The 23684-nt window shown below is 53.7% G+C and overlaps 2 protein-coding genes across 8 annotated transcripts in view; both read right to left on the reverse strand.

Annotated features, from left to right (window-relative positions):
* rnf157 (ring finger protein 157) overlaps window positions 1–10526 on the reverse strand; it is a 38917-nt gene extending 28391 nt beyond the window's left edge. For 2 of the 5 annotated variants that reach the window (XM_085964031.1, XM_085964029.1), the window contains exons 1-3: window positions 10155–10526; window positions 7873–7991; window positions 574–662 (exon numbers count right to left, since the gene is read on the reverse strand). In XM_085964031.1, the coding sequence (XP_085820157.1) occupies window positions 574–662; window positions 7873–7991; window positions 10155–10494 (548 nt within the window). In that variant the 5' untranslated portion in view covers window positions 10495–10526. Of the gene's footprint in view, window positions 1–573; window positions 663–3753; window positions 3849–7872; window positions 7992–10154 lie in introns of those variants that run through there. The other 3 variants (XM_085964030.1, XM_085964028.1, XM_085964032.1) reach the window with 2 other exon arrangements.
* A 3929-nt stretch (window positions 10527–14455) lies between these two features.
* LOC147103009 (uncharacterized) overlaps window positions 14456–23684 on the reverse strand; it is a 205586-nt gene continuing 196357 nt past the window's right edge. For 2 of the 3 annotated variants that reach the window (XM_085964036.1, XM_085964034.1), the window contains 3 exons: window positions 22677–22781; window positions 20046–20248; window positions 14456–17470 (listed from right to left, as the gene is read on the reverse strand). In XM_085964036.1, the coding sequence (XP_085820162.1) occupies window positions 17390–17470; window positions 20046–20248; window positions 22677–22781 (389 nt within the window). In that variant the 3' untranslated portion in view covers window positions 14456–17389. Of the gene's footprint in view, window positions 20249–22676; window positions 22782–23684 lie in introns of all 3 variants that reach the window. The other variant, XM_085964035.1, reaches the window with a different exon arrangement.

Below are 23684 nucleotides of genomic sequence, written 5' to 3' on the forward strand. Positions count from 1 at the left end.
CAGGCTCCTATACCATGCAGCACGCGCAGGCTCCTATACCGTGCAGTGTGCGCAGGCTCCTAGACCATGCAGCACGTGCAGGCTTCTATACCGTGCAGTGCATGGGCTCCTATACCATGCAGCACGCGCAGGCTCCTATACCATGCAGCACGTGCAGGCTCCTATACCATGCAGCATGTGCAGGCTCCTATACCATGCAGCGCGCAGGCTCCTATACCATGCATCATGCGCAGGCTCCTATACCGTGCAGGCTCCTATATCATGCAGCACGCGCAGGCTCCTATACCATGCAGCGTGCGCGGGCTCCTATACCATGCAGCACGTGCAGGCTCATATACCGTGCAGCGCGCCGGCTCCTATACCATGCAGCGTGCACAGGATTCTATAGCATGGGACGTTTTCTATACCATGCAATGTGTGGCTGCACTGTTGGTCTGCTGTGGATGGTTGTGTGTGTGGAGGAGGCTATGTCTGATTCACCAGGCCCGGTCACTCTCCATTCCTCCCATGGCTCTCTCTATTACTCTGGTAGGTTAGTTACTCCGACATACTCCCGGTTTCAGGTTCACTCACCTCACCAAGCGCAGTGTGTCTTTCCGAATGTTGATCAGGCTCCGCAGGGTCTTCACTGGTTCCTGAGGGGGAGGGGCAGGGTACGGAAACTGGGAAAGTACAAGAAGCACAAAAGGTTCCAATCAATCAATCGATCAGTGGAGAACAGATTTTCAAACCAAGTCCTGACGCTGAAACTCCCAACTACAGACTGCAGCGGCTCCAGACACTCACCGCCACTTGTTCGGGGCAATAAGCATATTAGGGTACAGGAGTGTGAGAGACAATATAAACTAAAGGGGACAATTTAAAGGGGGTGCAGGAACAGAGAGACCTGAGGGTGGACGTACACAAATCATTGAAGGTGACGAGGCAAGTTGAGAAGGCTGTTAAAAGCACACGGGATCCTTGGCTTTATTCATAGAGGCATAGAATACAAAACAAGGACATTATACTAAACCTTTATAAATCACTGGTTCGACCTCAGCTGGAGGATTGTGTCCAATTCTGGGCACCACACTTTAGGAAGGATGTCAGGGCCTTGGAGAGGGTGCAGAGGAGATTTACTAGAATGGTTCCAGGGATGAGGGACTTCAGTTATGTGGAGAGACTGGAGAAGCTGGGATTGTTCTCCTTAGAGCAGAGAAGGTGAAGGGGAGATTTAATAGAGGTGTTCAAAATCATGAGGGGTTTTGATGGAGTAAATAAGGAGAAACTGTTTCCAGTGGCAGGAGGGTCGGTAACCAGAGGACACAGATTGAAGGTCATTGGCAAAAGAACCAGAGGGGAGATGAGGAGAATGTTTTTTACGCAGCGAGTTGTGATCTGGAACGCGCTGCCTGAAAGGGCGGTGGAAGCAGATTCAATAGTAACTTTCAAAAGGGAATTGGATAAATACTTGAGGGGAAAAATCAGCAGGGCTCTGGGGAAAGAGCGGGGGAATGGGATTAATTGGAGAGCTCGTTCAAAGAGGTACCGGCATGATGGGCCGAATGGCCTCCTCCTGTATCATTCTATGATTCAAAATCTCGCCATGGGGCAGTTTGAGAATTTGAATTCAGTTTAGAAAAATCTGGAAATAAAAATCTAGTATCAGTAATGGTGACCATGATTGTTGTAAAAACCCATCTGGTTCACTGATGTCCTTTAGGGAAGGAAATCTGCCGTCCTTACCCGGTCTGGCCGGTATGTGACTCCAGACCCACAGTAATGTGGTTGACTCTTAACTGCCCTCTGAAATGGCCACTCAGTCGTAGCAAACCCACTACAAAGAACTAGTGGTTCAAGGAGACCCACCCCCACCATCTCAGGGTAACTAGGGATGGGCAATAATAGCCAGCCTTCGCAGCGATGCCCACATCCCGAGAATGAATATAAAACCGAGCTACACACTCCTCAATGCAATGTAACTCACTGGGTGAGACCTCCACAGCTGTGGGCACCTCTGGCCATTCTTGGATGGACACGGAGTGTTGGCTGGATATTTGACTATGGGGGCATCACAGCAGAATCCTGGACATTGACAAGCTGTTTCCAGTGGTTAGGAACTTGGAGATCTTTGCCCTTCCTCACCGGGAGCTCTGAGCCTTGATTATTGCAACCCTACTGGGTAAGGTCAGCTCACCCAGCACAGGCCGGGGACGGAGCCTGGGCCTTTCCTGCTGTGTGTGGGGCTCAGTCCCTCACCGGGTGAGGTCAGCTCACCCAGCACAGGCTGGGAACGGAGCCTGGGCCTTTCCTGCTGTGTGTGGGGCTCAGTCCCTCACCGGGTGAGATCAGCTCACTCAGCACAGGCCGGGGACAGAGCCAGTTGTTGCCGGCTCACTCTCACCGCTGGGTAGATTTGCTATCTTTAGCTCTAATACCCGGGCCTGACAGGAATCAGTGAAACGCCATCTGCTGGGATCTCGGCTCAGCTTTGTCAGCAGGATAACTGGGTCATGTCCTGTGGCCTGTGGAGAGCCCATCGACAGCACTCGGGCTGCCCGCAGAGCATTGTGGCAGCTTCCCGTCCCACTCAGCCCGGCCCGGCCCGCCCACTCTCCCTCACTCACTCCCTCCTTCACCCCCACTCTCCCTCACTCCCTCCCTCACTCCCCCTCCTTCTCCCCCACTCTCCCTCACTCACTCCCTCACTCACTCCCTCCTTCTCCCCCACTCTCCCTCACTCACTCCCTCCTTCACCCCCACTCTCCCTCACTCACTCCCTCCTTCACCCCCACTCTCCCTCACTCACTCCCTCCTTCACCCCCACTCTCCCTCACTCACTCCCTCCTTCACCCCCACTCTCCCTCACTCACTCCCTCCTTCACCCCCACTCTCCCTCACTCACTCCCTCCTTCACCCCCACTCTCCCTCACTCACTCCCTCCTTCACCCCCATTCTCCCTCACTCACTCCCTCCTTCACCCCCACTCTCCCTCACTCACTCCCTCCTTCACCCCCACTCTCCCTCACTCACTCCCTCCTTCACCCCCACTCTCCCTCACTCCCTCCCTCACTCACTCCCTCCTTCACCCCCACTCTCCCTCACTCCCTCCCTCACTCACTCCCTCCTTCACCCCCACTCTCCCTCACTCCCTCCCTCACTCACTCCCTCCCTCACCCCCTCCTTCACCCCCTCCCTCACTCACCCACTCTCCCTCACTCACTCCCTCCTTCACCCCCACTCTCCCTCACTCACCCCCTCCTTCACCCCCTCCCTCACTCCCTCCCTCACTCCCCCTCCTTCTCCCCCTCCTTCACCCCCTCCCTCACTCTCCCTCCTTCACCCCCTCCCTCACTCACTCCCTCCCTCACTCTCCCTCCCTCACTCACCCCCTCACTCTCACCCCCTCCCTCACTCCCACCCTCCCTCACTCCCTCCCTCACTCACCCACTCTCACTCACTCACCCCCTCCTTCACCCCCACTCTCACTCACTCACCCCCTCCTTCACCCCCACTCTCCCTCACTCACCCCCTCCTTCACCCCCTCCCTCCTTCACCCCCACTCTCCCTCCCTCACCCCCTCCCTCACTCACTCCCACTCCCTCATTGTGCCCAATTATCTCGGTGACTTTCAGTGACCTCTCACTGGCTGTGCTGAACTGGCAAGTAACAAGAATTGACATTTTATAATTTTCAGTAACTTAAAAATCACCTTTTAATAAACATGATAAGGCCCGACATTAAACGGAGGGAGCAGAAAATGAGCCGTCTCACCTGATAGACATGAAACATTCAATCATTTACCAGCAGCCGATAACCCTCAGTAAATACAGGATTAGAGACGGTCGTTGCTGATCTGTCACACAGGCCTGGAGGTTTATTTATGGGATGAAGAGAGAGTGAGTGGCAGCTTTTGGGCAGAGGTACAATGGCACCAAAACACGGTCTGGCATGAGGGAGCACCTCACAACCACACAGAAACACCGAGAATATCACCTTACTGCTGGGACCAGAACTGGAAAAGATCGACCAGCGTCAGTAATCTTCTCACACTGCACAGGTTACTTAGAACACACTGGCAGACACCAGCTCAGACTCACTGGCGCAGAGTCACCGGCTCAGAGTCACTGGCGCAGAGTCACTGGCGCTGACACACTGGCTCAGACTCACTGGCGCTGACACACTGGCGCAGACTCACCGGCTCAGACTCACCGGCGCAGAGTCACCGGCTCAGACTCACCGGCTCAGACTCACCGGCGCAGAGTCACCGGCGCAGAGTCACCGGCTCAGAGTCACCGGCTCAGACTCACCGGCGCAGAGTCACCGGCTCAGACTCACCGGCGCAGAGTCACCGGCTCAGACTCACCGGCTCAGACTCACCGGCGCAGAGTCACCGGCTCAGAGTCACCGGCTCAGACTCACCGGCGCAGACACCGGCTCAGAGTCACTGGCTCAGAGTCACCGGCTCAGAGTCACTGGCTCAGACACACTGGCTCAGACTCACTGGCTCAGAGTCACCGGCGCAGACTCACCGGCTCAGACACACCGGCTCAGACTCACCGGCTCAGACACACCAGCTCAGACTCACCGGCTCAGAGTCACCGGCGCAGACTCACCGGCTCAGACACACCGGCTCAGACTCACTGGCTCAGACTCACCGGCTCAGACTCACCGGCTCAGAGTCACCGGCTCAGAGTCACTGGCGCAGAGTCACCGGCTCAGACTCACCGGCTCAGACACACCGGCTCAGACTCACTGGCTCAGACTCACCGGCTCAGACTCACTGGCTCAGAGTCACTGGCTCAGACTCACTGGCGCAGTCACCGGCTCAGACTCACCGGCTCAGACTCACTGGCTCAGAGTCACCGGCGCAGACTCACCGGCTCAGACACACCGGCTCAGACTCACCGGCTCAGAGTCACCGGCGCAGACACACTGGCGCAGAGTCACCGGCGCAGACACACTGGCGCAGAGTCACCGGCGCAGACACACTGGCTCAGACTCACCGGCTCAGAGTGGTGGAAGCAGATTCAATAGTAGCTTTTAAAAGCGATTTGGATAAATACTTGAAAAGGAAAAATTTGCTGGGCTCTGGGGAAAGAGCCGGGGAGTGGGACTAATTGGGCGGCTTGTTCAAAGAGCTGGCACAGGCATGATGGGCCGAATGGCCTCCTTCTGTGCTGTATGATTGTTGATTCCCGAGGACAATATATCATTTGTAACCTCACCTCAGGCTTCCCACTAACATTCGCTCCGACTGTCCTTCAGATAATCGACTCATTGAGCCCAGCAGGGGGAGAGTCCTGGGAATCGGCCTTGTGATTGGCCGAGGGGATGGAAGGCAGCGGCCGAGATTGACAGGCCAACCGGTGACTCACTCAACAGGGAAGAGGGCGGAGTAATAACCCACCCACTACCTGTGGTCAGCAGGTTTGTTGTTGTATTATTCACAAAGGCGTTTGAAATTTAGCGAAGTGACTGAGTTTTGTTTGAAGTCTCTCTGTGTGTCTGCCTCAGCTCACTAAAGCATTTCAGACCGACTACCAAAAGGCGAGACTCATGCAGTGAGGTACATGTGGCCAGGTGTGGGTGTGTTTGGACAGGTGTGGCCAGGTGCGGGTGTGTTTGGACAGGTGTGGCCAGGTGCGGGTGTTTTTGGGCAGGTGTGACCAGGTGCGCGTGTGTGTTTGGACAGGTGTGGCCAGGTGCGGGTGTGTTTGGACAGGTGTGGCCAGGTGCGGGTGTGTTTGGACAGGTGTGGCCAGGTGCGGGTGTGTTTGGACAGGTGTGGCCAGGTGCGGGTGTGTTTGGACAGGTATGGCCAGGTGCGGGTGTTTTTGGGCAGGTGTGACCAGGTGCGCGTGTGTTTGGACAGGTGTGGCCAGGTGTGGGTGTGTTTGGACAGGTGTGGCCAGGTGCGGGTGTGTTTGGACAGGTGTGGCCAGGTGCGGGTGTGTTTGGACAGGTGTGGCCAGGTGCGGGTGTGTTTGGACAGGTGTGGCCAGGTGCGGGTGTGTTTGGACAGGTGTGGCCAGGTGCGGGTGTGTTTGGACAGGTGTGGCCAGGTGCGGGTGTGTTTGGACAGGTGTGGCCAGGTGCGGGTGTGTTTGGACAGATGTGGCCAGGTGCGGGTGTGTTTGGACAGGTGTGGCCAGGTGCGGGTGTGTTTGAACAGGTGTGACCAGGTGCACGTGTGTTTGGACAGGTGTGGCCAGGTATGGTTGTGTTTGGACAGGTGTGGCCAGGTGCGGGTGTGTTTGGACAGGTGTGGCCAGGTGCGGGTGTGTTTGGGCAGGTGTGGGGGTGTTTGGCCAGGTGCAGGTGTGTTTGGACAGGTGTGGCCAGGTGCGGGTGTGTTTGGACAGGTGTGGCCAGGTGCGGGTGTGTTTGGACAGGTGTGGCCAGGTGCGGGTGTGTTTGGACAGGTGTGGCCAGGTATGGTTGTGTTTGGACAGGTGTGGCCAGGTGCGGGTGTGTTTGGACAGGTGTGGCCAGGTGCGGGTGTGTTTGGGCAGGTGTGGGGGTGTTTGGCCAGGTGTGGCCAGGTGCAGGTGTGTTTGGACAGGTGTGGTCAGGTGCGGGTGTGTTTGGACAGGTGTGGCCAGGTGCGGGTGTGTTTGGACAGGTGTGGCCAGGTGCGGGTGTGTTTGGACAGGTGTGGCCAGGTATGGTTGTGTTTGGACAGGTGTGGCCAGGTGCGGGTGTGTTTGGACAGGTGTGGCCAGGTGCGGGTGTGTTTGGGCAGGTGTGGGGGTGTTTGGCCAGGTGTGGCCAGGTGCAGGTGTGTTTGGGCAGGTGTGGCCAGGTGCGGGTGTGTTTGGGCAGGTGTGGGTGTATTTGGGCAGGTGTGGCCAGGTGCGGGTGTGTTTGGGCAGGTGTGGGTGTATTTGGGCAGGTGTGGCCAGGTGCGGGTGTGTTTGGGCAGGTGTGGCCAGGTGCGATTATATAGGGCCCTGGTGAGACCACACCTGGAGTATTGTGTACAGTTTTGGTCTCCTTACCTAAGGAAGGATAGACTTGCCATAGAGGGAGTGCAACGAAGGTTCACCAGACTGGTTCCTGGGATGGGGAGATTGTCCTATGAGGAGAGATTGAGTAGACTAGGCCTGTATTCTCTAGAGTTTAGAAGAATGAGAGGTGATCTCATTGAAACATACAAAATTCTTACAGGGCTTGACAGGGTAGATGCAGGGAGGAGAGTCCCTGGCTGGAGAGTCTAGAACCAGGGGTCACAGTCTCAGGATAAGGGGTCGGCCATTTAGGACTGAGATGAGGAGAAATTTCTTCACTCAGAGGGCGGTGAATCTTTGGAATTCTCTACCCCAGAGGGCTGTTGAGGCTCAGTCGTTGAGTATATTCAAGACAGAGATCGATAGATTTTTAGATATTAAGGGTATCAAAGGGATATGGGGATACTGCAGGAAAGTGGAGTTGCGGTCGAAGATCAGCCATGATCTTATTGAATGGCGGAGCAGGCTCGACGGGCCGAATCCTGCTCCTATTTCTTATGTGCGGGCTGGTGTGAAAGATAGGAGATGCCCTTTGGAAGGTGAGGAGTTCTGTTGTTAAGCCGCACAAATCTACATTACAGCAGCGAGTACACTGGCTGTGAGGTGCTTTGGGAGGTCGTGAGAGGTGCGATATGGGCAAGTTCCTTCTTTTGATGAGATTAGATATTGGACAGTTCAGGCACACTGCTGAACGTAAGACACAGGATCGCTCATGGGACTGACCAGCACCGGACTCAAACCAGTCAGGCTGGCCTTTATTGTTATACTTGGATCACCCGTGACTGAAACACTTGTTCTCGTCTGCACTCCCATTGAACTGCTAAATCATTCAGCGCCAAAACACAACGAAAGACGGTGATTGAGGAACAGTGAGAGTACGTACAGCGACTGGACGGATCCCCAGGAAGTTCAGATCACTGTTTTCTCCGAACAAGTAGCCTTCAGGATGAGTTGAGTCGAATGTTTCTCCTCCCATGATGAAATGACTGGCAAAGTAACTTCCTGAAAAAGGCAGAGAACACACCCAAGGTCAGGGGGCAACACACCCGGGCTCAGGGGGGCAACACACCCGGGGTCAGGGGGGCAACACACCCGGGGTCAGGGGGGCAACACACCCGGGGTCAGGGGGGCAACACACCCGGGGTCAGGGGGGCAACACACCCGGGGTCAGGGGGCAACACACCCGGGGTCAGGGGGCAACACACCCGGGCTCGGGGGGGGGCAACACACCCGGGGTCAGGGGGCAACACACCCGGGGTCAGGGGGCAACACACCCGGGATTAGGGGGCATCACACCCGGGCTCAGGGGGGCATCACACCCGGGCTCAGGGGGGCATCACACCCGGGCTCAGGGGGGCAACACACCCGGGCTCAGGGGGGCAACACACCCGGGCTCAGGGGGGCAGCACACCCCGGATCAGGGGGGCATCACACCCGGGGTCATGGGGCAACACACCCGGGCTCAGGGGGGCAACACACCCGGGCTCAGGGGGGCAACACACCCGGGCTCAGGGGGGCAGCACACCCCGGATCAGGGGGGCATCACACCCGGGGTCAGGGGGCAACACACCCGGGCTCAGGGGGGGCAACACACCCCGGATCGGGGGGCATCACACCCGGGGTCAGGGGGCAACACACCCGGGCTCAGGGGGGCAGCACACCCCGGATCAGGGGGGCATCACACCCGGGGTCAGGGGGCAACACACCCGGGGTCAGGGGGCAACACACCCGGGGTCAGGGGGCAACACACCCGGGCTCAGGGGGGCATCACACCCGGGCTCAGGGGGGCATCACACCCGGGCTCAGGGGGGCATCACACCCGGGCTCAGGGGGGCAACACACCCGGGCTCAGGGGGGCAGCACACCCCGGATCAGGGGGGCAGCACACCCCGGATCAGGGGGGCATCACACCCGGGCTCAGGGGGGCAACACACCCGGGCTCAGGGGGGCAGCACACCCCGGATCAGGGGGGCATCACACCCGGGGTCAGGGGGCAACACACCCGGGCTCAGGGGGGGCAACACACCCCGGATCGGGGGGCATCACACCCGGGGTCAGGGGGCAAAACACCCGGGCTCAGGGGGGCAGCACACCCCGGATCAGGGGGGCATCACACCCAGGGTCAGGGGGCAACACACCCGGGGTCAGGGGGCAACACACCCGGGGTCAGGGGGGCAACACACCCGGGCTTAGGGGGGCATCACACCCGGGGTCAGGGGGCAACACACCCGGACTCAGGGGGGCAACACACCCGGGCTCAGGGGGCAACACACCCGGGCTCAGGGGGGCAACACACCCGGGCTCAGGGGGCAACACACCCCGGATCAGGGGGGGCATCACACCCGGGGTCAGGGGGCAACACGCCCGGGGTCAGGGGGCAACACACCCCAGATCAGGGGGCAACACACCCGGGGTCAGGGGGGCATCACACCCGGGCTCAGGGGGCAACACACCCGGGCTCAGGGGGGCAACACACCCGGGCTCAGGGGGGGCAACACACCCGGGCTCAGGGGGGGCAACACACCCGGGGTCAGGGGGGCAACACACCCGGGGTCAGGGGGCAACACACCCGGGCTCAGGGGGGCAATACACCCGGGCTCAGGGGGGCATCACACCCGGGCTCAGGGGGGCAACACACCCGGGCTGGGGGGGCAACACACCCGGGGTCAGGGGGGCAACACACCCGGGGTCAGGGGGGCAATACACCCGGGCTCAGGGGGGCATCACACCCGGGGTCAGGGGGGCATCACACCCGGGCTCAGGGGGGCAACACACCCGGGCTGGGGGGGGCAACACACCCGGGGTCAGGGGGGCAACACACCCGGGGTCAGGGGGGCAACACATCCGGGGTCAGGGGGGCAACACACCCGGGCTCAGGGGGGCAACACACCCGGGCTCAGGTGGGCAACACACCCGGGCTGGGGGGGCAACACACCCGGGGTCAGGGGGGCAACACACCCGGGGTCAGGGGGGCAACACACCCGGGGTCAGGGGGGCAACACACCCGGGGTCAGGGGGGCAACACACCCGGGGTCAGGGGGAAACACACCCGGGTCCAGGTCAGGGGTTAGGATGGGTCGGGGTTCCCCCGGTTACAGTGTAACTGATCCGCTCCATTCATAAATCTGTGCCGGGCCCGGCGCCAACCCCCGGGGAGCCACTTACCGGATTTGGGGGGGTAGCGATAGACCGACCCCGGGGGGATGTCCAGCTCCTCCACCCCCGCGTCCTGCCGGCTGCTTAACGCGCCCATAACCGGCCGGGCCCCGCGAGCAGGAGCAGGAGCCGCCTTCACCGCTCCGCCATCCCGGCTCCCCACTCTCTCATCGGCCCCAGCGGCCAAGTCCCGGAGACCAGACGGTGTCGGTAACTCGGCCCGCTCCGGCTCCGGCTCCGGCTCCCGATCGGTGGCTCCAGAAACAGGCGAGTTTCCCGGTGTCAGTGCCGGGTAACCGCTGTCTCCGGACTCGCAGGATCCACCGGCAATGCAGCAGCAATGCAGCATTAACAATGTACCAGCAATGCAATGCACCACCTTCAATAACCTCAGGACGTCCCAAAGCGCTCCCAGCCAATGAAGGACTTATTGAAGCAGAATCTCAGGCAGGGACAGAGAGAGCGAGGCCCCACAGGCAGCAATGAGATAATTAACCAAGTAATCTGTTTTAGTGATGTTGGTTGAGGGATAAATATTGTCCAGGACACTTTGCTTAATATGTCCCGTCCCGTCCCGTCCCTCCGGCAGGACAGACCCACAGAGGTGGGGACAGTGGTATACAGTCGGGAGGGAGTAGCCCTGGGAACGTTTGGCGCACCCGCGCAGACCGCTCACCGGCTTTTATATGAGAGGAACCGCGCATGCGCGGAAATTTAAATGGGCTGCGCAGCCACTTAAAGGGACCACGCACAAAAAAAATAAGATGGAGCATTGCTGAGGAGTCCTCAACATTGACTCTGGGCCCCATGAAGTCTCACGGCTTCAGGTCAAACATGGGGAAGAAACTTTTTTTCTGACATTCAGCCTGTGGGATTGTGAGACACCAGGAGACTCTGACCCCTCCCAACCACCGGCAGGGCTTCAGCACAGGTCATATTAGGACCTTACTAAGGAGCTGTGTTTGACTAACTTGATCGAGTTCTTTGTTAGAAAAAGGTGTAGTGCCAGAGGATTGGCGGATAGCTAACGTAATACCTATATTTAAGAAGGGGGATAGAACATGTCCAGGGAATTATAGACCAGCTTAAAACCGGTGGTAGGAAAAATAATGGAATCCCTACTAAAGGAGAAAATAGAAGAACATCTAGAAACCAAAAATATAACAATGAATAGTCAGCATGGATTTCAAAAGGGAAAGTCTTGCTTGACCAACCTCATTGAATTTTTTGAAGAGGTAACAGTGAGAGTGGACAATGGTAATGCAATAGATGTAATTTATCTGGATTTTCAAAAGGCTTTCGATAAGGTATCCCATAATAGACTGATGAACAAGGTCAGAGAATGCGGAGTCAGGGGACAAGTAGCAGAATGGATTGCTGGCTGGCTTCAGGACAGAAAGCAGAGAGTGGGAGTAAAGGGTAGCTATTCACAGTGGCAGAAGGTGGGTAGTGGTGTTCCACAAGGATCAGTGCTGGGACCACTGCTGTTCACAATTTACATTAACCATTTAGACTTGGGAATCAAAAACACAATTTCTAAATTTGCGGATGACACCAAATTGGGGGGATACTCAATACTGAGGAGGACTGCAACAAGTTACAGGAGGACATTAATAAACTTGCAGAATGGGCATATAATTGGCAAATGAAGTTCAACACAGATAAATGTGAGGTATTACATTTTGGTAGGAAGAATAGGGAGGTCACTTATCACTTGGTGAGTCTAGGTGGGGTAGAGGAACAAAGGGATCTCGGAGTACAAATGCACATCACTAAAAGTTGCAACACAGGTTAACAAGGCCATAAAAAAAGCAAACCAAGCACTGGGGTTTATTTCTAGAGGAATAGAATTGAAAAGTAGGGAAGTTATGCTAAACCTGTATTGAATCTTGGTTAGACCACACTTGGAGTACTGCGTACAGTTCTGGTCGCCATATTATAAAAAGGATATAGAGGCACTGGAGAGGGTGCAGAGAAGATTTACGAGGATGATACCAGAAATGCGAGGGTATACCCATCAGGAAAGGATGAACAGGCCGGGGCTCTTTGTCTCCTGAAAAAAAAAAGGCTGAGCAGTGACCTAATCGAGGTCTTTATATTTATGAAAGGTTTTGATAGAGTGGATACAGAGAGAGTGTTTCCACTTGTGGGGAAGAGCAAAACTAGAGGCCATTAATATAAGATAGTCACCAAGAAATCCAATAGGGAATTCAGAAGAAACTTCTTTACCCAGAGAGTGGTGAGAATGTGGAACTTGCTACCACAGAGAGTGGTTGAGGCAAATAGTATAGATGCATTTAAGGGGAGGTTAGATAAGCATATGAGGGAGAAGGGAATAGAGGGTTAGGCTGATAGATTTAGATGAGGAAAGACGGGAGGAGGCTCGAGTGGAGCATAAATACCGGCATGGACTGGTTGAGCCGAATGGCCTGTTTCTGTGCTGTATATCCTATGTAATCCTATGTAAGTAACGGAGAGGGTTGATGAGGGTTGATGAGGGTTGTTGTGTATGTGGACTTTCTAAAGGCATCTGACAAAGTACCACATAATAGACATGTTATTAAAGGAACAGTGCCATAATGGATACAAAACTGGCTAAGGGACAGAAAGCAGAGAGTAGTGGTGAACGGTTGATTTTCAGACTGGAGGGAAGTGTACAGTGGTGTTCCCCAGGGGTCAGTATTAGGACCACTGCTCTTTTTGATATATATTAATGACCTAGACTTGGGTACACGGGGCATAATTTCAAAGTTTGCAGATGACAAAAAACTCAGAAATGTAGTAAACAGTGAGGAGGATAGTAACAGACTTCAGGAGGACACAGCCAGACTGGTGAAATGGGCAGACATGCGGCAGATGCAATTTAACACAGAAGTGTGAAGTGATACATTCTGGTCGGAAGAATGAGGAGAGACAATATAAACTAAAGGGGACAATTTAACGGGGGAGCAGGAACAGAGAGACCCGGGGGTGAACGGACACAAATCATTGAAGGTAACGGGACAAGTTGAGAAGGCTGTTAAAAAGCAGACGGGATCCTTGGCTTTATTACTAGAGGAATAGAGTACAAAAGCAAGGCAGTTAACCTAAACTTTTATAAATCACTGGTTTGGCCTCAGCTGGAATATTGTGGCTAATTCTGGGCACCACACTTTAGGAAGGATGTGAAGGCTTTGGAGAGGGTGCAGAGGAGATTTACTAGAATGGTACCAGGGATGAGGGATAAAAACAGAAAATGCTGGAAACACTCAGCAGGTCAGGCAGCCTCTGTGGAGAGAGAAAGAGAGTTAATGTTTCAGGTCGAGGACCCTTGGTCAGAATTGGAAACAGTTGGAGATGTAACAGGTTTTAAGCAGGTGTGGGGGCAGGGAGAGGGGGGAGGGAAGGAAAGAACAAAAGGGACGGTCTGTGATAGGGTGGAAGGCGGGAGAGATTAAATGACAAAAGGGATGATGGTGCAAGGCAAAAGGGGATGGTAATGAGACAAGAAAAGAAACAAAAGATGGGTCTAGAGTAAGGTGACCATATTTTCTAAACTGAATCCGGGGACGCACAGGGTGGGAGCACAGCAAAGTAGGCCGGACGGAAGATGTAGGTTGTGCAGTGTAGCGAGGCAGAAATTTTTAGCAGCCTGTATTTAACAGTTGCGCATATACACTGCAAATGCAAAACAAATGTGCATATAATTGCCGCGGATGTGACGTCACATTATTGAACCGCATTCAGACACCGTTTATAAATAATACAGTAACACTCTTCAGGAACGTCAGTTTTTCCTACCTGCTGTTTATACGGCCTATTCAGAAAATCTCACTGCCCAAAACATTTATTTTTCAGATTTATTAATGATTACTGTGCTATCTCCCCATTTCAGGATGACTTTATTGCTTCTGCTAGTGTGATACGCGTAGAGATTAACCTCCATCAACCATCACCAGTCAACAATATTGTGGATATAACGAGTTTTATAATTTTAATGAGAATTAACAGAAATGATGTTCGCCACCTAGTGGCCCATTATAAAACTACAAACAAAATTATTTTATACAGTTTGTATCGTAAACAGTAATTCAGTCAAAATCACCAGACGGCCACCCCTAAAACTAGACAGACAAGACTGGAAGTGGGTCACCCTGGCACAGTGAGGGAAAGGGGCCCTCCTGTCACAAACAGACTGGGGAAGAGGGGGTTGGCCCTGGCACAGAGACGGTTGAGGGCAGGGGTTACAATGCTGCTTGCCTATGGCTATGGTGTGGAGATGCCGGAGTTGGACTGGGGAGGACAAATGTAAGAAGTCACACAACACCAGGTTATAGTCCAACAGTTTTATTTGAAGTCACAAGCTTTCGGAGCGCTGCTCCTTCGTCAGGTGAAGTGGAGAGATGCATAAAGACACAGCTTATATAGTCAGAGAATAATGTCAGATGTTTACAGGTAATCTTTCTAACTGCCATTTATCACACCTCGGCAGAGAGATAATCACAGTATTGTAATGGAATGTTGTGCAGCAGTTCCGCTATCCTCAGGCATAAAGACAGACCCTTCTGTATACACAGACGCACACAGCCATGTTTAGCCTCAGACTGGCATTGCTCTCACAGGACTGAGTGAGACTGAGGTACCGAGCACTGTCTGCCGAGTTACAGAGGCAGACACTAAAACCCCTTCCACTCCGCCCATTAACACACCCTCAGTGTTCCCAGTCCTCAGGCTCACACAGACATCACAGCTCCCGCGCAAACACAGCCGCCCCATTGGTTAACACTCTGTCCTTTCATTGGTCCAAACTGAAGCCAATCCGGTCAAAGCAATTCAGCAGACAACAAACGGTGATCCGCCCTTTCATTGGTCCGTCGCTGCCATTGGGCAGAGAATCTGTCAATCAGCAGTGGGCCCTGTTGATTGGTCCATCCCAGAGTGTGGGGGTGGATTTACACAAGCTGCAATGAGGATGAATGGAGCTTATATTCAAATAAAATGGCAGCTCGGATATTCGGGGACGAGTTTCGTGAACAGAGGATTCTTCCAGGGACATTGTTTGCCCGGGGATACAGTACCTCATCCAGGGAGGTCTGGTCACCCTCGTGTAGAGGAGGTGTAATTGGGAATATCAGAATCATCAGCAACAGCTGCCGTCCGATTGTCATTTAATGTTGACAACAGGAAACATTGTTTCACGCAGCGAGTTGTTGTGATCTGGAATGCGCTGCCTGAAAGGGCGGTGGAAGCAGATTCAATAGTAACTTTCAAAAGGGAATTGGAGAAATACTTGAGGGGAAAAGATTTACAGGGCAATGGGGAAAGAGCAGGGGAGAGTGGGACTAATTGGACAGCTCTACCAAAGAGCCGGCTCAGGCATGATGGGCTGAATGGCCTCCTTCTGTGCTGTAAGATTCTGTGACTCTATGTGTGTAAGAATGTGCCCTGCGTACTTGGTTTGTGCTATGACCTGCACAACTTTGCAATCCAAACAAGGCTGGTATAAACATGGGCAGGCAGTAGGACATGGAGGGGGCATCACCCTGGCCTGCACTCAGTGACTGCAACAAAGGAGCGTCGCACACATCTCACCACTCAACTCTGCTCTTTAACCCAGTTGACCTTTGACACCAGAGCCTGACCTCCTTCTTCTTAGGCAGTCCCTCGGAACCGGGGATGACTTGCTTCCACGTAAAAAATGAGCTCGCAGGTGACTGATGAGTCCAATGCGGGACCTACAGTCTCTGTCACAGGTGGGGCAGACGGTGGTTGAGGGACGGGTGGGTGGGGTGCTCGGGTTGATGTGCGCTCCTTCCACTGTTTGCACTTGGCTTCCGCTTGCTCCTGGCGAAGAGACTTGAGGTGTTCGGCGCCTTCCCGGATGCTTCTCCTCCACTTTGTGCGGTCTTGGGCCAGGGATTCCCAGGTGTCAGTGGGGATGTTGCACTTTTTCAAGGAGGCTTTGAGGGTGTCCTTGAAGCATTTCCTCTGCTCACCTGGGGCTCTCTTGCCGTGTCAGAGCTCCGAGTAGAGCGCTTGTTTTGGGAGTCTCGTATCGGGCATGCGGACGATGTGACCCGTCCATCGGAGCTGATCGAGCGTGGTCAAAGCTTCGATGCTGGGGATGTTGGCCTGAGTGAGAACACTGACGTTGGTGTTCCTATCCTGCCAATGGATTTGCAGGATTTTGTGGAGGCAACATTGGTGGTACCTCTCCAGTGCTTTGAGGTGCCTGCTGTACATGGTCCATGTCTCTGAGGCATACAGCAGGGCGGGTATCACTGCTGCTCTGTACACCATGAGCTTGGTGCTGGGTTTGAGGTCCTGATCTTCAAACACTCTCTTCCTCAGGTGACCGAAGGCTGCACTGGCACACTGAAGGCGGTGTTGGACTTTGTCATCACCTTTAAATAAAGGGACATTCCCTCAATCCACTCACATGACGACATGTCAGCCCCCTTTGCCCTGATATGACCAAACCAGGAATCACCTGAGTGAATTTGGATGATCAGCTATGCTCTCATTGAATGGCGGAGCAGGCTCGAGGGGCCGAATGGCCTACTCCTATCTTCTATGTTTCTATGAATAAATCAGCTCCTCTTTCTTCACACCGTGATTCTCCGGGCTGTTGAAATGTGCCCTTCTTTATCAGGTTCGACTGATTTCTCCAAGGGGCAGCCATGGGCCAGTCTGTGGGGGATTGACTGCTCCTCTGGTACAAAAAACACATGGAATGGAGGTGGTCCTTTTCTCAGGCGAGCGAGCCCCTGGGAGGGACGTGTTCTGGCTGCATCTCTCTAGCTTGTTTCTGGGCAGCCTGGTGTCACCTCCTACGTGCCTCTGGGTGATGCTGAGACTGGGAAGGCCGAATGTGTGGCATGTGCAGCTGTCCTGAGAGAGGCCAGACTCAGGCATGTTCACTCCAGACACTGGGTTCAGTCTCTGTGTCCCCACTGATCAGTGGGATGGCTGGTCTCTGACTCCCCAGGGCTAAAGCCCTGAGAGACAGCAGCCTGTGTCCTGGGGCCCTCCTGCCAGCTGGGCCACAGTCTGTGACTTCCCAGGGCTACATCCTCACTGACACAATCTAATTCCTCCCGAGTGACTGTATCTGGGCAGGTGAGTGGGAGTGAAAAGGGGGCGAGTTCAAAGGGTTTGTGGCACAGGAACATGGGGAAGATGTTGGTCCAGGGACTTATGGGTAGCCTTGACCTTCACTTCCTCTCCCTCGTCTTCATCATCCTCAACATCACCTTCCTCATCATCTACAAGTAGGACAGTTTGTTTCTTCTGCTCCTCCTTCTCACCATCATCTTCTTCCTCATCCCATTGCTGCTAAGATTGGTCTGCAGGAAAGGAGAGCAGAGGCTGAGATTGGCAGCTGAGCTGGTGCCCCCACACTCCAGGTCGATGCTCCCAGCTGCCATGACCTGTGGGTACGGGCGAGGCCTGGTCTGTACCCGGGCACGCTGTCCCATCAGGCACTGGGTGCTCATGGAAATCACCCGTGGGAGCGCAGCCCTCCCCCAGTGTGGTGCATGAAACAGTTAAACACCACACAAATAACTCACACAAACCACAGTTCAGCTCAAAAGCACATTTTCTTTTCAATAGAAATATTTTCAGGTTAATAAAGTGTAGAATCAGTGGTTTGGCTGAAATTTCATACAACAAATGGGATGTATCATTCTGACATTAAAGCAGGAGGACAATGTAACACGACTGAAGACACCTGTTTACAAGATATCATCGAGAGAGCCGGTCACTACTGATCACTATCGGTACCGGGGGGAGCCGGTCACTATCGGTACCGGGAGAGCCGGTCACTACTGGTCACTATCGGTACCGGGGGGGAGCCGGTCACTACTGGTCACTATCGGAACCGGGGGAGCCGGTCACTACTGGTCACTATCGGTACCGGGAGAGTTGGTCACTATCGGTACTGGGAGAGTCGGTCACTACTGGTCACTATCGGAACCGGGGGAACCAGTCACTACTGGTCACTATCGATACCGGGGGAGTCGGTCACTACTGGTCACTATCGGTACCGGGAGAGTTGGTCACTATCGGTACCGGGAGAGTTGGTCACTATCGGTACCGGGAGAGTCGGTCACTACTGGTCACTATCGGAACCGGGGGAGCCGGTCACTACTGGCCACTATCGAAACCGGGGAGTCGGTCACTACTGGTCACTATCAGTACCAGGGGAGTCGGTCACTACTGGTCACTATCGGTACTGGGAGAATCGGTCACTATCGGTACATAAGAACGTAAGAAATAGGAGCAGGAGTCGGCCATTCGTCCCCTCGAGCCTGCTCCACCATTCAATAAGATCATGGCTGATCTTCTACCTCATCTCCACTTTCCTGCACTATCCCCATATCCCTTGATTCTCTTAATATTCAAAAATCTATCGATCTCTGTCTTGAATATACTCAACGACTGAGCCTCCACAGCCCTCTGGGGTAGAGAATTCCAAAGATTCACCGCCCTCTGAGTGAAGAAATTTCTCCTCATCTCAGTCCTAAATGGCCGACCCCTTATTCTGAGACTGTGACCCCTGGTTCTAGACTCCCCAGCCAGGGGAAACATCCTCCCTGCATCTACCCTGTCAAGCACTGTAAGAATTTTGTATGTTTCAATGAGATCACCTCTCATTCTTCTAAACTCTGGAGAATTCAGGCCTAGTCTACTCAATCTCTCCTCATAGGACAATCCCCCCATCCCAGGAACCAGTCTGGTGAACCTTCGTTGCACTCCCTCTATGGTAAGTATATCCTTCCTTAGGTAAGGTACTGGGGGTGTCGGTCCCTATCGGTACTGGGGGGTCAGTTACTATCGGTACCGGGGGGAGTCGGTCACTATCGGTCTGTCAGTCACTGTCGGTTATGTTACTATCGGTCACTATTGGTACCGGGGGGGAGTCGATCACCGTCAGTCACTATCGGTTATGTTACATTAGGTCACTATTGGTACCGGGGGAGTTGGTCACGCTCGGTCACTCTCGGTCACTATCGGGTTGGTCACTCTCGGTCAGGAACATCACCTGAGGCTGTTCTTCAAAAATAAAGACAGAAAATGCTGGAAAGGAATTCTCGAAAGGACAGAATGTCTCAGACCATCACCACAGGCCAAGAACCGGCTCCTGTTTCTCACACTCTTCATTTCCACTATTTTCTGATTTCAGTTTTCCTGCTCTCAATGTTATCTCTGGCCGTTAGTGCGGTGTGAGGTGGGGAGTTGTGACTGAGTCTTGTGCCGGGGCAGCTCAGCCCACACCAGGCGCTGGACAGTGATCAGTGGCAGGAGCATTGCGGCCACTCCGACCACTCTCACTCCCATCCTGTCCTGCTAACGATCTCAGCACAGGCCAGGGACAGAGGCAGCTCCGCTCACACCGGGCAGTCCCTGGGGAGCGGATGACTGTCGCCTGGAACAGAGAGGCCCTGGGAGCTGATGCACGAACCCACTGAACTGGGCAGCGGGGAAAGAGCAACTCAACTCAAAACAAATCCACCTGGGAACGAAGCATCCTTGTTTTAAGGAGCTGCACCTGGGAAATGCACCTGACTGTCTCTGGCCTTCACTGTTCTCAGCCAGACTGATAGGCGTGTCAGAGATGGGGACTCTGCCATTGGTGAGTGGTCTTGCACACCAGGCTATTTCACTTAGAGCGCAGGTACATGGAGACACAGCCCCTCCCCCAGGTACGGCTCAGGCCTGTTTCAGTGTCATTCGCTGTGCTCGTGTGTGCAGTGTCAAATATTTTTAGATCATTTTCTATTACACATATATCTGGGTCACTTTAAGGTCACCACTAACTCCTCTCCTCTATTCCAGTATCCAAGAGACACATACACACAAATAGATTCTTAACAAAACATTTCCACATATATTCATAGTTGAGTTTTAAATATTAACAGGCTTGACTGGTGCTGGCAGTCTGATCCCCGAGTGTGTAGGCAGGTCCAGAGATTCCACAGGCTGGTCAGCCGATGGACACGAGAGTGACGGCTGTGCCGGTGACATCTGACTCCCAACGCAAGGACAGGGCAGTGATGAGTCGGTCAAGCACTGACAATCACGCTCCACCGAGGACACGCTTCGCTCCGGCATTGCTGAGCCTGAAAGGGGCCAAGAAAGAGGGTTAGATTTCCCCTGGGTTACCCGTGGGGTGTCCTGTACAGATGGGCAGCTGCTACATGCTAGGAGGAAGGGTCCCCTGGAGCTCAGACCCAGCTAAACCTGCCTCAGCCCAAGCTGCAATTACCCCAGTACCACCACACGCACAGAATGACCAGTGGGCCACAACTGTGGAGAACAGTACACATCTGGATCTGAGATGTGGAAATTAATCCGCACCCCATCCAGCACCTTAAACACTCACTCCCTCCACCACCGGCGTACTGTGGCTGCAGTGTGTACAATCTACAAGATGCACTGCAGCAACTCGCCAAGGCTTCTTCGGCAGCACCTCCCAAACCCGCGACCTCTACCACCCAGAAGGACAAGGGCAGCAGGCGCACGGGTACACCACCATCTCCAAGTTCCTCTCCAAATCACACACCATCCTGATTTGGAAGTATATCGCCGATCCTTCATCGTCGCTGGGTCAAAATCCTGGAACTCCCTCCCTAACAGCACTGTGGGAGTACCTTCACCACACGGACTGCAGCGGTTCAAGGCGGCGGCTCACCACCACCTTCTCAAGGACGACCATATCGTATTGTAATGTGCAGCACTCAGTCGTGTTGTAATGTGCAGCACTGTATCAGACTTATAAGCCATGGGACCGTATTGTAATAGGATGATTATGCATTATATTGTAATTTACGGTATAATCAGTATTATTGAACAATGCATTGTATTTTGATGTATTTACTATACTGTAACGTGCAGTACTATAGGGCATTATTCTGTAATGTGTGGGCACTGGTTTATATATAGTGATGTTGTAATTGCAGCAGATTATTACAGTCTAATGTACTCTATTAGATTGCGATATGTCACTGTATTGTAATATAATTTACAGCACTGTTATCATTACAGTACAGGTAGACTATCCTTTATGCGAACTTCCGAAAACCGAAAACCTCTAAAAACCGAAAGTTTTTTCGTTCAGCGTAAGTCGTGCGCACGACATGACCAGAGTGGCGCACGGCTTACGCTGAGCAGGGCAGAGGGTCACAGAGTTCCCTCCTGGGTAGGAGATTGCAGGCCGAGCCAGGCAGTGTGGAGGAGGTACCGGGAGAGTGAACCCAACAATACAGCGGCCCGTCCGATAGCTGCAGCGGCCCGGCCGATATTCTCTTCTCCCCCCGACACTCCCTCAGTACTGCCCCTCCGACATTGCTACACCCCCCTCAGTACTGCCCCTCCTGTACTGTAACACTTCCTGTATCTGTTAGAAGGCGATTGCCCCCTCTGCACCTTCGTGTCATGGTACGTAGTTACTGTGCCGTGATTCCTCAGTCTCAGTGGCGTCACCGAGCGAGGTACCAGACCCAGAGACTCTCGTCAATCACATCATCTCCCCCCGCAGCCCAACAAAAGAACCAGGAGAAGATATCTCCATCAGGACCTGGTGTGCCAGCCCGAGGAACCACCAGAAAACATCGAGCAGCCAGCTGGCACCTGATTATCGAGCGCCCTGACCAGCACCCTATGATGAGCACCCTATGGGAGAGGACCCCAACTGGAACCCCATGGGCAAGCACCTTAGGTGCAAGCACGCCAACTGGCACCCTATGGGCGAGCACCCTATGGTCAACCACCCTATGGACGAGTACCCTGACTGGCACCCTATGGACGAGCACCCTGACTGGCACCCTATGGACGAGCACCCTGACTGGCACCCTATGGTCAAGCACTCAATGGATGAGCACCCTATGGGCGAGCAGCAGCACCTGTTGGATGAGCACCCTTTTTAAAATTCCTTCTCGGGATGTGGGCGTCGCTGGCAAGGCCAACATTTATTGCCCGTCCCTAGTTGCCCTGAGAAGGTGGTGGTGAGCCGCTGTATACTTTGTAGCTGGGCCATTTCAGAGGGCAGTTAAGAATCAACCACATTGCTGTGGGTCTGGAGTCGCCTGCAGGCCAGACCAGGTAAGGACGGCAGATTTCCTTCCCTGAAGGACATTAGTGAACCCGATGGGTTTTTACGACAATCCGATAGTTTCATTGACACCATTACTGATTCTAGCTTTTCATTCCAGATTTATTTAATTAACTGAATTTAAAATGGCCCAGCTGCCGTGGTGGGACAGGCACCCTATGGGCGAGCACCCTAATAGGCACCCTATGGGTGGCCACCCTGACTGGCACCCTATGGGGGAGCACCCTAACAGGCACCCTATGGGTGGCCACCCTGACTGGCACTCCATGGATGAGCACCCTGACTGGCACCCTATGGGCGAGCACCCTAACAGGCACCCTATGAGTGGCCACCCTGACTGGCACCCCATGGATGAGCACCCTGACAGGTACCCTATGGGCGAGCATGCCAGTTGGTGCTGCGGCCAGTGGGTGCCCAGTAGATGTGCGGGTCCTTACCTGGCCGTGGGACGGTGGGGAGATGAGCACTGGGCAAACGGCTGGAGCAGAGTCTGGTGGAAGAGCTTTTCTGGGACGGGCAATAAACGAGTTTGCACTTGGTCGCTGCAACAGAGAAAGAAAGAGCGTGAGTAATCTGCCAATAGTTAGAGCAAGTGTGTCAGTGAGTGTGAGCGTTTACATTCAGCGCAGTTTGTGTTGCAGGAGCCTGTAAGGAAAGGGTTAATCAGCGTGTCCTGAGCTTGGTGAATGTTTTACCGCAATTTCTCTTTGTACAAACGATGGCTTTTAGTTTTTGCCTGGTTAGTGAAGAATTGTAAATCAGTATAGGTGCAGTGACCACTCGACTGTTGAACTAAGATTGACCTTAAAGCAATGGTCAGTTTAGACAATAAATCTGATCAAAAAACATTCCCGTGACCACGTGAGCAGGAGAGCTTCCTTTGTTCATTCATTGGGTGGGAGACCTTGAAGATAAGCACCTGCCTGAGAAAGACCATAGATCTGGAACGTTAAGGAGTGTAACCAGGTTGGGGAGCGGCACCGGTCTGTGGGGAAAAAAAACTCATTAAAACTAAACTTATAGATAAAGGACAAGGAAAGAAACTTATTAAATGCACCTTATAGCGACAGGTTTGTCAGGTAGAAGGGGTGAAAAAAGGTCTAAAAAGTGTGTGTTGAAACAGACATTGGAATTCAATCAATCTGAAAACCGAGCGCAGTGCGAGGATTCTCTGGGTGAAGCTCACGGGGTTTTTGGTCTCAGTGTTAAGTGTATGTTTAATTATTGTATGTTAAATAAATCTGTGAACACCTGACATTTAATGCCATGAATTTGATTATTTCTCAAGGCTACTAGGGCTGGGCAATAAATGCTGGCCTTGCCACCGACGCCCACATCCCAGGAACACATTTTTTTTTAAATGAGCCTAAATGCAAAATGGATTTGAATCAACGAGGGTCAAAGCAAATGAATACTCTGCACAAACCAACTTGAGTGGGGACTGA

This window comes from Somniosus microcephalus, chromosome 21 (assembly GCF_052327205.1).
Source record: "Somniosus microcephalus isolate GS21.2 chromosome 21, FLI_Smic_1.0, whole genome shotgun sequence".
Taxonomy (NCBI): Eukaryota; Metazoa; Chordata; class Chondrichthyes; order Squaliformes; family Somniosidae; genus Somniosus; species Somniosus microcephalus.